The sequence below is a fragment of the Entelurus aequoreus genome, linkage group LG04 (genome assembly GCF_033978785.1).
Source record: "Entelurus aequoreus isolate RoL-2023_Sb linkage group LG04, RoL_Eaeq_v1.1, whole genome shotgun sequence".
Lineage (NCBI taxonomy): Eukaryota > Metazoa > Chordata > Actinopteri > Syngnathiformes > Syngnathidae > Entelurus > Entelurus aequoreus.
The window spans coordinates 77,991,044-78,005,165 of record NC_084734.1 but is presented as its reverse complement, the minus strand read 5'-3'; the positions used below and the strand labels follow the sequence as shown (position 1 = coordinate 78,005,165).

The 14,122-nt window shown below is 38.5% G+C and overlaps 1 protein-coding gene across 1 annotated transcript in view; it reads left to right on the top strand.

Annotated features, from left to right (window-relative positions):
• The window catches only part of LOC133649042 (glutamate receptor 3-like), a 540,266-nt gene that overhangs the window by 483,258 nt on the left and 42,886 nt on the right, over positions 1-14,122 (top strand). Inside the window, exons 9-10 of the mRNA XM_062045735.1 lie at positions 6,621-6,725; positions 13,905-14,111. Coding sequence (XP_061901719.1) covers positions 6,621-6,725; positions 13,905-14,111 — 312 coding nt within the window. The remainder of the gene's footprint in view (positions 1-6,620; positions 6,726-13,904; positions 14,112-14,122) is intronic.

Below are 14,122 nucleotides of genomic sequence, written 5' to 3'. Positions count from 1 at the left end.
CGACTTATACTCAGGAGTGACTTATGTGTGAAATTATAAACACATTACCGTAAAATATCAAATAATATTATTTAGATCATTCACGTAAGAGACTAGACGTATAAGATTTCATGGGATTTAGCGATTAGGAGTGACAGATTGTTTGGTAAACGTATAGCATGTTCTATATGTTATAGTTATTTGAATGACTCTTACCATAATATGTTACGTTAACATACCAGGCACGTTCTCAGTTGGTTATTTATGTGTCATATAACGTGCACTTATTCAGCCTGTTGTTCACTATTCTTTATTTATTTCAAATTGCCTTTCAGATGTCTATTCTTGGTGTTGGGTTTTATTAAATACATTTCCCCAAAAAGTGCGACTTATATATGTTTTTTTCCTTCTTTATTATGCATTTTCGGCAGGTGCCACTTATACTCCGGTGCAACTTATACTCCGAAAAATACGGTATATAAATATATATAATCTCTTAAACAATTAATGTAAGCAAAAACTTGATACATCCATGCAGATTGTCTTTGGTCTATTATTATTATTATTACTTGTCATTACAACAATAACAACAACTGTCCGCCGCAAAGGATATTAAAATCCTTGACTGACACTCATCCCCATTACTGGAATTTTCGGACTATAAGGCGCACTGCCAATGAGCGGGTCTATTTTCATACACAAGGCGCACTGGGTTGTAGCGCATTAAAAGGGTCATATTATAATTTTGACTGCGTCTTCTCCCCGGCTTCTTTGTTGTAGTTGTTAACGCTTCCTTATGGAGTCTACTGGCAGATATAAGTTAGAACTAGAGATGTCCGATAATATCGGCCGATAAATGCTTTAAAATGTAATTTCGGAAATTATCGGTATCGTTTTTTTTTTATTATGTTTTTTTATTAAATCAACATAAAAAACACAAGATACACTTACAATTAGTGCACCAACCCAAAAAACCTCCCTCCCCCATTCACACTCATTCACACTCATTCACACAAAAGGGTTGTTTCTTTCTGTTTTTAATATTCTGGTTCCTACATTATATATCAATATATATCAATACAGTCTGCAAGGGATACAGTCCGTAAGCACACATGATTGTGCGTGCTGCTGGTCCACTAATAGTAATAACCTTTAACAGTTAATTTGACTAGTTTTCATTAATTACTAGTTTCAAACGGTATTTGTGAACCCATGCTCAAACAATGGCAATACAACTATTCTGATTCTGATTCTGATTCTATGTAACTGTTTTTATATTGTTTTACTTTCTTTGTTATTCAAGAAAATGTTTTTAATTTATTTATCTTATTTTATTTTATAATTTTTTTTTAAAAAGGACCTTATCTTCACCATACCTGGTTGTCCAAATTAGGCATAATAATGTGTTAATTCCACGACTCTATATATCGGTATCGGTTGATATCGGTATCGGTAATTAAATGTTGGAGAATATCGGAATATCGGATCTCGGCAAAAAAGCCATTATCGGACATCCCTAGTTAGAACTTTACGCCACTTCTTATTAGAAATGGCAACAGCGGAGGATTAATGACCCACAACAAGAGGATAGAGAAAAAGAAGCAGCTTATTGGCTATGGCACGGTCTACTACGACGAACGCGTGCAAATGTTCGGGACTTATCCAGGTTCTAAATACACAACCTCAGGTACCAATAGTTAAGATAAGTTGGTTTTGCATAATAGGTTGAAACAAAACGCCAGATAATATGTCTCCTAATAGGTGGCATTTTGGGGGTCCTTATACACACCATAATAATACATGCATATTGAAGCACAGTACGTCTGACTAAGCGAGCCGTAATGCTCCGACAATCCATGAAGAGGTGCCGCTTCGTAGTTTACCAAAGTTGCACTAAAACATAGACAGATTTTTTTTAGCGTTGTGTGTAATGTTTTATATTCTCAATGAAACATCAAAGTTTTGGTCTTGCAGTCCACGTGTATCTCTTAAGTCTGACTGCCATCTACTGGTCATACTTTATTACACCATGTACCACATAATATCGGTTCGAGTTCAGCACAACCAGAATTGACCCTTGTGTGGTGTTCATATTGTTGTTACTCAGCCAGCGTTTGTGGGTGGACCCGTTGCATTTTGTGGCTTTTAATGCCTCACAATCAAACATTTTTATGTTAAGATACTGAACAGATGTTTACCTTATTCAAATAAACAGATTTTTTACAGATGTTTACCTTATTCCAATAAACATCTGTTCAGTATTTTAACGTAAAAGTGTTTGATTGTGAGGCATTAAATGTCACAAAATGCAACGGGTCCATCAGACCCACAAACACTGGCTGAGTAACAACAATATGAACGTTGCATGGAACATTTCTCTGCCAGTTTCTGCATCCCACAGGGATTCTTCTTTTGTGTTTCTGCACCTGCGGTTCCCACACAAGGTTGCAACATTTTTTGTCAACACTGTCTGCTCTCATTTTCTCGCACATTTGACCCTCTGATGTTCTGTGTACCTACACTCTGTCCTCCTCCTGTCTAGGCCTGCTGTGTGTGTGTGTGTGTGTGTGTGTGTGTGTGTGTGTGTGTGTGTGTGTGTGTGTGTGTGTGTGTGTGTGTGTGTGTGTGTGTGTGTGTGTGTGTGTGTGTGTGTGTGTGTGTGTGCGTGCGTGTGGTACACAGAACATCAATTTCCACACTTCTATTAGCCCCGTGTCCAGTCAACCCGGACATCTTATATGTAATAGAAATGTGTAGGGGGGGTGTATGGTGTGTGGTCATTAAATATGTATTCTGATATATGTTCTTCACAGAAAATGAGCCAAAGTCAGTGAGTCTCAGTTTGAAAAATGTATTAATTGTATCATTTTTATTTTAATAAAAAATGAAAACGGGTCCCACAGACCCGAACACTACACAAGGTGATCAGTCACCACTGGGTTATGAATCGATTTTTGAGCAAATGATAGGATTTTAAGTACGCCTTATAGTCCAAAAAATACGGTAACTTAGATGTACTGTAGGTAACTTTGGCATTACTCCAATGAACGCATCATAATACATTGTTTCCTCAGTTAATGGTCTATGCAGTTTTAATGTACCAGAAAGTCGTCCCTCGTTGATCGCTTTTAATTGTTACCGGACATGACCGCGATAAACACATTTCGGCAAAGTAGGATTTTTATTAAGAAATCAAATATCCTCAAAATTGGAGCTTGAAAATACTTCTAAATATGATATTTGTAACATTATTATAGCCCTCTAAACGCGAAATATTAGCCATAAAGTCACTTTAACACTCGTTTCACCCAATATAGTAGCCTTGAGTGTCTTCTACTGCCCGGAGGATCCTCCAAGCATCATTGCAATTGTCCTGATCCGTGGTCCGGATCATGTTTTGTGTTTTCTGTTGGTTTTGGACTCCTTTAGTTCCTGTTTGTGAACCTCTGAGTTTGTTACCATGGCTACTTATGATTTTCACCTGCCTCTGGTTTTCGGGACGCTCACCTGTTTCTAATCAAGAGACATTATTTAAGCCTGCCTTTGCCGGTCAATCGTCCTGGTTTCTTTGTTTTCTCCACGCAACAAGTTACGTTGGTAATTCCTGTGATTCTTGATTCTTGTTCCTGCGCTAAGCTTCGCCATAGCTTCCCATGCTATCGGCCCGCTTTTCTGTTTATTCTTGTTTTTGTCTGCTTGTATCTACGGTGTATGATTGATGAGAAATAAGTCATCTCCTACCTTCACGCTTTCTTCCGGAGTTGTCCGTTCTGCATCTGGGAGGAAAGACCCCGCATAAAGATGCGACCCCAACGTGACAGCAATGGCTGTTGCTCGATGGAGAAAACATGGCGATGATGTGGGAATAATTTGTCATATCCTGGGTAATACCTAAAAGTTAGAACTGGGCTTCTATGTGCTCAAACTATGGGAGTAAGTTGTTTTGCAAAAACTTGGTCAACAGTCGCAGTTAAGATAATTAGCTTTGTTGTTACTTGCTAGCGTTCCGTTTTGTTAGCAATTTGTGTCCTGCGTTGTCATTCCATATTGCTCACGGCAAAATCGTGTTATTGATGTCGAAGATGAAGTGCATCTGGAATCAAGAGATCTAATCTCCAACTTTGGCTGAACAGCTGATAGCGGTCTCAGGTAGCTAAATTTTCGATGTGGCGTCCCGCTGTTGTCTTTTGAAATCGCTCGCATCAAAGTCTCACCAATGTGGGGATGTGTTATTGATGAGGCAGTAGTTAAAGAGGAAGTCCATCAAAAATATGTTTGTCAACCTGAGACTGTCAGTGAAGATATAGTAGCGCCAAAAGTTGAAGTACTGACATTCCATGCGTTGCATGGTGGGGCCCCTCAGTACATCACTGACTTGCCATACCCCTACTCTTCAGGGCGCAGCCTCCGGTCTTCGGGCCAGGGTCTTCTAAAGATCCCAAAAAACTTGTTTTAAAACCTGCGGAGACCTGGCATTCCATAACCTGACTCTCGCCAGATCCTTGTAGTTCGCTGAGCTCCACACAAGGATCTAGGACTTCTCAATAGGAGATGTATTTCAGAAGGCGGGGCCTTGTAAAGAAAATAATTGTATGTGATTGGATAAACCACTTGTCCGTCATCTTGAATGACGTGCTACTTCAACCACTCACATCGAAATCAACCCGTGACGCTGATGAGAGCGACGCTGGGAAATCCAAAACAGAACAGCCGCCATATTGGATAACGACAGAGACGAAAAGTTAGAGAACTTTTACTGAAACAACGCAGCAATGTGAGTAGACGATCGATGTCGCAAAACAGTTGCAATAGCAGAATCAATGTCAGCACACCATTCCGCCATTGTTGTTTGAATCAAACAGTCGCTATGAAATCCCGCCCGGCGATCCTGATTGGTCCATTATTTGTTGCTATCTTGAAGGAGTTTGCTTTGCCCTCGAGCCCAGATCCTTGTGTGGAGTTCAGCGAACTACAAGGATCTGGCGAGAGTCAGGTTAGGCATTCCAGGCTATAGACTCTGGAACAATTTGCACCAGTCCCTCCGTGATCTTGACTGTGTTGAAACTTTAAGGAAACATTTGAAAACCTATCTTTTTAGTAAAGTTTTTAGTTAATGCACCTTTTAACTATCATTTTTAATCCACTTTGTACCCTTTTATGTACTTCACCTATGTTTTGTACTGCGCTTTCTGATTATATCTGTGAAAAGCGCTTTATAAATACAATTTACTTACTCACTTACTTACAAAATTAGCCGCTTGTGCTGTTGTTTATTAGTTTTCACCCTTAACCCGGAAACGGAAGTTCTGCTATCTTTATCGATCACCACAATATAATAATAAAACATGAAACAAGGGTAACACTTTAGTATGGGGAACATATTCACCATTAATTAGTTGCTTATTAAAGTAACAAAGACTTAATTTGGAGTTATTTGGACACTAGGGGAACATATAAGGGTTAGGGTTAGGGTTACTAATAAGCAATATTTCTGAGGGTATTGAGGGAACACTCTTAGTTAATGGCTTACTGGTTGTATAATAAGGCCATGCAGAATAAGGCATTAATACATACTAATAATGACTAATTAAGAGCCAATATGTTACTAATTTGCATGTTAATAAGCAACTAATTAATGGTGAATATTTGTTCCCCATACTAAAGTGTTGCCAAAACAAGTACTGCACTGTAATGCATATAATACATACACATGACTTCCTTTAATACTTAATTTAGGCCTAAAACATGTCAAATAAGCTTGAGAAAAGTTGGGTATTTTGTTAACTTTTAAAACAAATCCACTATCTAGTGAAGCTACAATAGTTGGCTGTAATGAGAGCTTCATCATAATCATTGTTTACTGTAGTTTTGGTCTACCACTGCAATTTTGTTCACTGTGGTTCATGTACCACTAGTGTTACGTTCAGTGTTCAAGAATCATCAAAAAATTCTCTTTTGGAGAAAAACAATTGTGATTGTAGAAATTGCGCCATGTATTTGTAAATACAGCGTTACTTACCGTATTTTTCGGAGTATAAGTCGCCCCGGAGTATAAGCCGCACTGGCCGAAAATGCTTAATAATGAAGGGAAAAAACATATATAAGTCGCACTGGAGTATAAGTCGCATTTTTTGGGGAAATGTATTTGATAAAACCCAACACCAAGAATAGACATTTGAAAGGCAATTTCAAATAAATAAAGAATAGTGAACAACAGGCTGAATAAGTGTACATTATATGACGCATAAATAACCAACTGAGAACGTGCCAGGTATGTTAACGTAACATATTATGGTAAGAGTCATTCAAATAACTATAACATATAGAACATGCTATACGTTTACCAAACAATCTGTCACTCCTAATCGCTAAATCCCATGAAATCTTATACGTCTAGTCTCTTACGTGAATGAGCTAAATAATATTATTTGATATTTTACGGTAATGTGTTAATAATTTCACACATAAGTCGCTCCTGAGTATAAGTCGCTATGAAAAAAACTGCGACTTATAGTCCGAAAAATACGGTAGGTATTTGTCAACAAACAGTCTCACAGACAGAAAATGTGTACAAATGTTATATTGACTTGTTTTAGTTTGGGATAATGCGCAGTTTTTTAACCTCTCTTCTCTCTTTACAGATCGGGTACTGGAACGAGTTCACACGATTTGTAAATATTATGGACCCGCAGGTCACCAACGACTCCTCAGTGGAAAACCGAACGATTGTGGTCACTACTATTATGGTACACTTTCCCAATAGTTTGAAATGTTTCACGTATTCTGCCACTCAAGGTCATGGTGTTGATTGCCAATGAGTGATACATTCTGTCCTGGGCGGGTAGAACCACATCTTTTTTGCGTTGCTTTCCATCCACTCACTACACGCTGAAACAGTCGACCCGTGAGACGGGGGCTGGGGGGCGGAGTGTTTCAACTGTATCCGTGTGGGTGTCAAAGCATTTTGATTTTCCATACTTCAGTGGCCTGTCGTAGCAGTGACATCACAATAATGGTATCAGTTAGAATGGTTGACTCCATCCGTTACATACGTAAGTAGACCTGTCTGTCCTCATCAAGTAAATGTTCACTGACACTTGGGATGATGATAGCGTACTTTTGTAACGACTAATACGACTAAGTACTGATGGAAGGATGAGCGGTTGTAATATTCTTCTTTGTTATTGTTATTTTGCTTCTATTGCGCCTCCATTTGTTCTGTGCTGAAATGCACAGTCAGAGCTTTAAGATGCAAGACTCAGGTAACTCAAATAATGAATGACTATACAATCCTTTTCAGGGGAAAAAATGGTTGGAACGTGAAAGGGATTCATTCTAGAAGAGAGGCAATCCCTTTACCGGTCTAGATGAAAAATACAGTCGGGAGGTAAAACGCTCGACGGATTCGAGGTGAGGGGCTGCGTTTCAGCACAGAACAAACAAACCATCGCTTTCCCACTTGCACTCTAATTGCGTGCGGCTATAATGACGGCGCCCACTCTCCTGAGCGGTCCTATTGTTGTTAATGATGATGAGCTCAGGAAGAGAAAAGATAAGCTGCAGCAGCTTTTTGAAAAGGAGATGAACAAGTAGTGCATTTCTGCTGTAATTGCTTTATACAGGGAAGCAGCGTTGCTTATTTTATTTTATTTTATTTTATTATGGACAGCTAAAGCTCATTTAAAGGCCTACTGAAATGATATTTTCTTATTTAAACGGGGATAGCAGGTCCATTCTATGTGTCATACTTGATCATTTCGCGATATTGCCATATTTTTGCTGAAAGGATTTAGTAGAGAACATCGACGATAAAGTTCGCAACTTTTGGTCGCCGATAAAAAAGCCTTGCCTGTACCGGAAGTAGCGTGACGTCACCGGTTGTGGAGCGCCTCACATCTGCACATTGTTTACAATCATGGCCACCAGCAGCGAGCGCGATTTGGACCGAGAAAGCGACGATTACCCCATTAATTTGAGCGAGGATGAACGATTTGTGGATGAGGAAAGTGAGAGTGAAGGATTAGAGGGCAGTGGAAGCGATTCAGATAGGGAAGATGCTGTGAGAGGCGGGTGGGACCTGATATTCAGCTGGGAATGACTAAAACAGTAAATAAACACAAGACATGTATATACTCTATTAGCCACAACACAACCAGGCTTATATCTAATATGCCACAAATTAATCCGCATAACAAACACCTCCCCCCTCCCGTCCATATAACCCACCAATACAACTCAAACACCCGCACAACACACTCAATCCCACAGCCCAAAGTACCGTTCACCTCCGTAAAGTTCATACAGCACATATATTTCCCCAAAGTTACGTACGTGACATGCACATAGCAACACGCACGTACGGGCAAGTGATCAAATGCTTGGAAGCCAAAGCTGCGTACTCACGGTAGCGCGTATCCAACTCAAAGTCCTCCTGGTTGTGTTGCTGCAGCCGGCCGCTAATACACCGATGCCACCTACAGCTTTCTTCTTTGCTGTCTTCATTGTTCATTAAACAAATTGCAAAAGATTCACCAATACAGATGTCCAGAATACTGTGGAATTTTGCAATGAAAACAGACGACTTAATAGTTGGCCACAATGCAATCCCAATATGTCCGCACAATCCGTGACGTCACGCGCAAACGTCATCATACCGAGACGTTTTCAGCAGAATATTTCGGGGGAAATTTAAAATTGCACTTTACTAATCTAACCCGGCCGTATTGGCATGTGTTGCAATGTTAAGATTTCATCATTGATATATAAACTATCAGACTGCGTGGTCGGTAGTAGTGGCTTTCAGTAGGCCTTTAATTTTATTTTCTGTTGACTTTTGTGTCAATTTTTAAATTTTGGAATGGAACAGCCTTAAAGCGTGCACCAATGCAATGAGCTTGAAATAAGACTGGGCACTCTGATCTCCCTCCTGTCACTAGCATTTACTTGTGAAACCCATCCCCATCCCCATCCTCACCCACCACTGTGCTGACTTTGCCGATCCAAGGACTCCCAGCCCTTTATGCCCCGTACACCTCCCACTGTTCTCTCCCACAGTTAGGGATCACTTGCATGGCATTAGTTTTGACAGATAGAAAAAAATACAAAGGAAATGTTGTATACCCACAAAAGTACTGACAAAGGTTATTCCAAAGTTGGTAACAGAAAGGATAAACAGCTGAATGTTTGTGTCGACAACTACTGGCATGGCATATATATTACATTGTTTTGACACCGGAAAACATTCCTGTTTATACCAGCTCTGTCATGTAAATGTACTGAAAAGACACATGTTTCAACCAAGTGGTATACTGTTAACCCTGGGTTGCCGTTATACGATAACCCTGATCAGTCTCGCGTTACCCCACCACATTCATGTACGAAAGACGATGTTTACGGTCGTGGTCAAAAGTTTACATACACTTGTAAAGGACATGATGTCATGGCTGTCTTGAGTTTCCAATCATTTCTACAACTCTTATTTGTTTGTGATAGAGTGATTGGAGCACATACTTTTTGGTCACAAAAAACATTCATGAAGTTTGGTTCTTTTATGAATTTATTATGGGTCTACTGAAAATGTGACCAAATCTGCTGGGTCAAAAGTATACATACAGCAATGTTAATGTTTGGTTACATGTCCCTTGGTCAGTTTCACTGCAACAAGGCACTTTTGGTAGCCATCCACAAGCTTCTAGTTGAATTTTTGACCACTCCTCTTGACAAAATTGGTGCAGTTCAGCTAAATTTGTCTGTTTTCTGGCATGGACTTGTTTCTTCAGCATTGTCCACACATTTAAGTCAGGACTTTGGGAAGGCCATTTTGAAACCTTAATTCTAGCCTGATTTAGCCATTCCTTTACCACTTTTGACGTGTGTTTGGGGTCATTGTCCTGTTGGAACACCCAACTGCGCCCAAGACCCAACCTCCGGGCTGATGATTTTAGGTTGTCTTGAAGAATTTGGAGGTAATCCTCCTTTTTCATTGTCCCATTTACTCTCTGTAAAGTACCAGTTCCATTAGCAGCAAAACAGGCCCAGAGCATAATAATACCACCACCATGCTTGACGGTAGGGATGGTGTTCCTGGGATTACAGGATCACCTTTTCTCCACCATAAATATTGCTGGGTATTGTGGCCAAACAGTTACATTTTTGTTTAATCTGACATCCCATGGACAAAGATAAAACCTTCTGGAGGAAAGTTCTGTGGTAAGATGAAACAAAATTTGAGCTGTTACAATACTAAAATACTAATAAACTCAAGACAGCCATGACATTATGTTCTTTACAAGTGTATGTAAACTTTTGACCACGACTCAATATCAGATACTTAAAGAACCGGAGAGACAGCGTGTAATACAAGTAAAATAAAAACAGTAGTGAAATTGGCTTTAAACGGCATAATTCTATGTTAGTCTTTGAACTGGGTACCAAAAAGTGCCATGGTTCGAGTCTGATATTTTAGAATTTGTACAACTGAAATGCAGTATAATGTGCAACGTACTGAAGTGCACCAAACTGTACCATGCCACTTGGTGGGAACAGGGATTAAGTGTTTTCTCCAGTTATTTTGTCCCCGTTAAGAATAATACACATCCTTGGGGTAGACTTCTGCATTGGGTTGCACAGTAAAAATTTGTTTCTGAATTACACAATTACTCATAAATGCGGCTATTGATAGAGACGTATGTTTAAATGTGGATATTGTTCTAGGACTACAACTACTGTAGATTGTTTTTTTTCTTCGATTAATTGGTTAATTGAATACTATCAAAAACAAAATGAATAGTAAGTGTTTTTATAAATGTATTAAATGTATTTTTGTGAAAACACAACTAGTATCCCAATGATGAACACACTGGGCTTTATATCTACCTTTTAGGCGCAAATTTAATATTTTTTTATAAAATAAGAATTCTGAAGTATGAAGGTAGGCGTATATATGCTTTAATTACACACAAATGTCTGCATAGTTTGGAAAACAGACTGTATTAATGTATCACTAGTTTTACCCAAGTAGACACTATATGGCAATAAAATCCCATTATATCAGCTCATTGTGCAATTACTGTACTGTTTTGTGGGTTATAATTATACAAAAATCAATATCACCAAAGACTTCCATATTGTCTATTCTACACAAGTTGCAGACATTCTCCGTGTATGTGTAACGCTTGAAAAGTGTGTGTTCATCTTAAATATGAACTTATGTTTCAACACAAAGTCAGCTCACACAACTAAGTCAGTATTGTGAATTAAAATATGTTCCTAATTATTTTACCCAGATAAATAAATGTTAAATAAATTAAATTTAATTAAATAAGGATATAAGGAGGTGGGAGGTGGGAGAGTTTATATACTACATTACCCAGAAGGCTTAGCGCTGTAGATGCAAATGAAAGTAGGTATGAGGCTGAACTATGAGTAGGGATGTATATAGTTGGGATTTTATTAATACCAATACAAATATTTATATTCCTTATAGATACCGGTATTCATCGGTACTCGTATCGGTACTATATGTAATTGGTGTGTATAGATATTTTTAAAAATGCATTTTTTAATAAAAATTGTATTCGCACAAGAGGTTGTACACCACCAACATCATGTAACATCTCACAGCGGGGTGTCTTATATGAATACCTGCTTTTTAAGTCTTAAACAAGTGAACTAATGTTTGCAGTGCAAGTTGCAATGCAGTTATGTCATCATCTTGTAAAGACCACACAAATCCATCACTGTGGTTCCATTAATTACAATTACACTCAGCTGGAAAACATATTTATGTATGACATTCATGTCCAGCACACAGACCTTTTAGGTGCTATATCATATAAAATATATAAAATGAATCATTACAATTAATTAGCATGGTAGGTGGAGACCTGTCAGCAGATGCTATCTTGTTTCAGAGCAACTTTATGGATTAATCATATTCCTACAATTTTCACTTTTTGGAGTGGCTTAATACGGGTCTAGGAATTACTGGTTCGCCGAGAGGACGGTTGATAAAGCGCGGTAGCGGCGGTCGTGAGTAAAGCGCGTTCACTTCAAACTGACATAACTTATTACAAACTTTTTTGTGGTGTTGCTTCTTCGTTTGGGATTATTACAAAGTGATTATCAGATCCTACACATGTCTTTTTTCATGTGTAGTGGCGGCACCTGAATTGATTGTGACAGCGTGTCAGATTTACTTCAATAAACTGGATTAAAAAATACTGATAGCCGTATAATTTGTCCAGAATCTTAACAGATATGGACCGCCCCAATTAGGAACCAGTACCGAAAAATACCGGTCCTTATCGGTTACATCCCCAGCTATGAGTATCCAATAAATAGTTGATAAATTTGCTTTGTTAACATAAGAAACAAACATAAGTTATGATTAGATAATTGATTTGCGCTTTTGAGCAAATTGACAAATTTGATTGCCAAAAGTGAAGATGATTGGCCAATTAGTGCAGCAAAGTTGCCAACATTGGACAGGAAGTGAATTTCTGGTAGCGGTTACGTTACGTTCAATATTAGAGGCTAATTTCATTTTATTAGAAGTATAAACAGAAGGCTCACATGCACTTTGTCTCTGTTTATCCAATCCAATCCAATCCACTTAATTTATATAGCACATTTAAACAACAAAATGTTTCCAAAGTGCTGCACAACAATATTACAAACAATATTGAAATAGTATTCTTAGCTCCACCAATGACTGAATAAAAACAAAAAAATTAAATACATATAAAACCGATATAAAAACAATATAAAATGAATATGATTAAAAACGAATTTAAAGGGTATAACCAATTCAAACAGTAAATATACATTGTTACAAAGGGAATAACTAAGTCATTTTAAGACTCTGGTTCGCCCTCTTTGCTCTCATCTCACGTTTTGCATTCAGTGTAAAAGTGTTCCCGCACTTTGGAATACTTAGTTCCTGCGTTTTCCCCCGCGTCGTCATGTTTAGCCCATTTTCCTAAAATCTATCGAGATGGGTAAAGCAGCCCTCTCACAGCCCGATTTACTGAGCTGTCCGATCCGGCAGCTAACGTCAGCTACCTACGTTCCCTACTTTATGGCAGTTATTTTCCAACTAATAGGCACTTAACTGTTTTTTTTAACGGCTCGCCAAAGTGTTTGCTGATAACCACTTCTGCTGATCGAATACGTAAACCTTTAAAAATCTAAATAACTTTTATTAATCTACATTGTTTATTATGGAACTCTTAAGCTGCCCTTTTTCATTTTAGCTTTGAAGTTAAGTGGCATATTTGGTGTTTACATTGTTGTAACTAAATATGCCTGCTTTTCACGCTCATTATTGAAGTACTCCATTTTTCACGACTCAAACACTTTGAATGCACATACGCAGTTGTTTCTGTAATGGATCTTTTAAATACTCAAAGTCGTAAAACTGTAGTAGCCAGGCAGGAAGTTGCTTTGTTTGCGCATGTGTGTTGCAAATGCAGTGGCTCAATAATCAAATTAGTTTACAGTTATTTTAATAATAGCTATTTTCTAAAAACTATTTTACACATAAAAATAGATGCATCTCAACAATAGACCCAGTAAATTACGGTAATTTATTGGCATGTTTTGGTTTGGCTCGCAAAAAAATATTTGAGTTTGTTCGAAACCGCAATCCATGCAGGAGTCTACCCTCGGGCTGAAACTGGGTGGGGTGTATCGGGCTTGGTGTCTGCTGGCTTTGACTTCTTGGTGACAGCAGTGTGGTCACGCATCCACACCGCTGTTGTCAACGCATATTTGTGCATTTGTGGGGCAATCACCTGTTTAAGCATGACTGCATGAAATTGAATGCAGCATATGTGTATGAGTGCATGCACAGTATGTAGACTTGTGTATAAATAACAAAATGTGTGTCAGACGGTGATTAAACCAGTGTGTGTTTGAATCAACAGGAAGCGCCTTATGTGATGTACAAGAAAAATTATATGCATCTGGAGGGGAATGACAGATACGAAGGCTACTGCGTCGATTTAGCATCTGAGATTGCCAAACATGTTGGAATTAAGTACAAACTGTCTATAGTAATGGATGGGAAGTATGGAGCCCGAGACCCAGAGACCAAGCAGTGGAACGGGATGGTGGGTGAACTGGTCTATGGGGTAAGTACTGG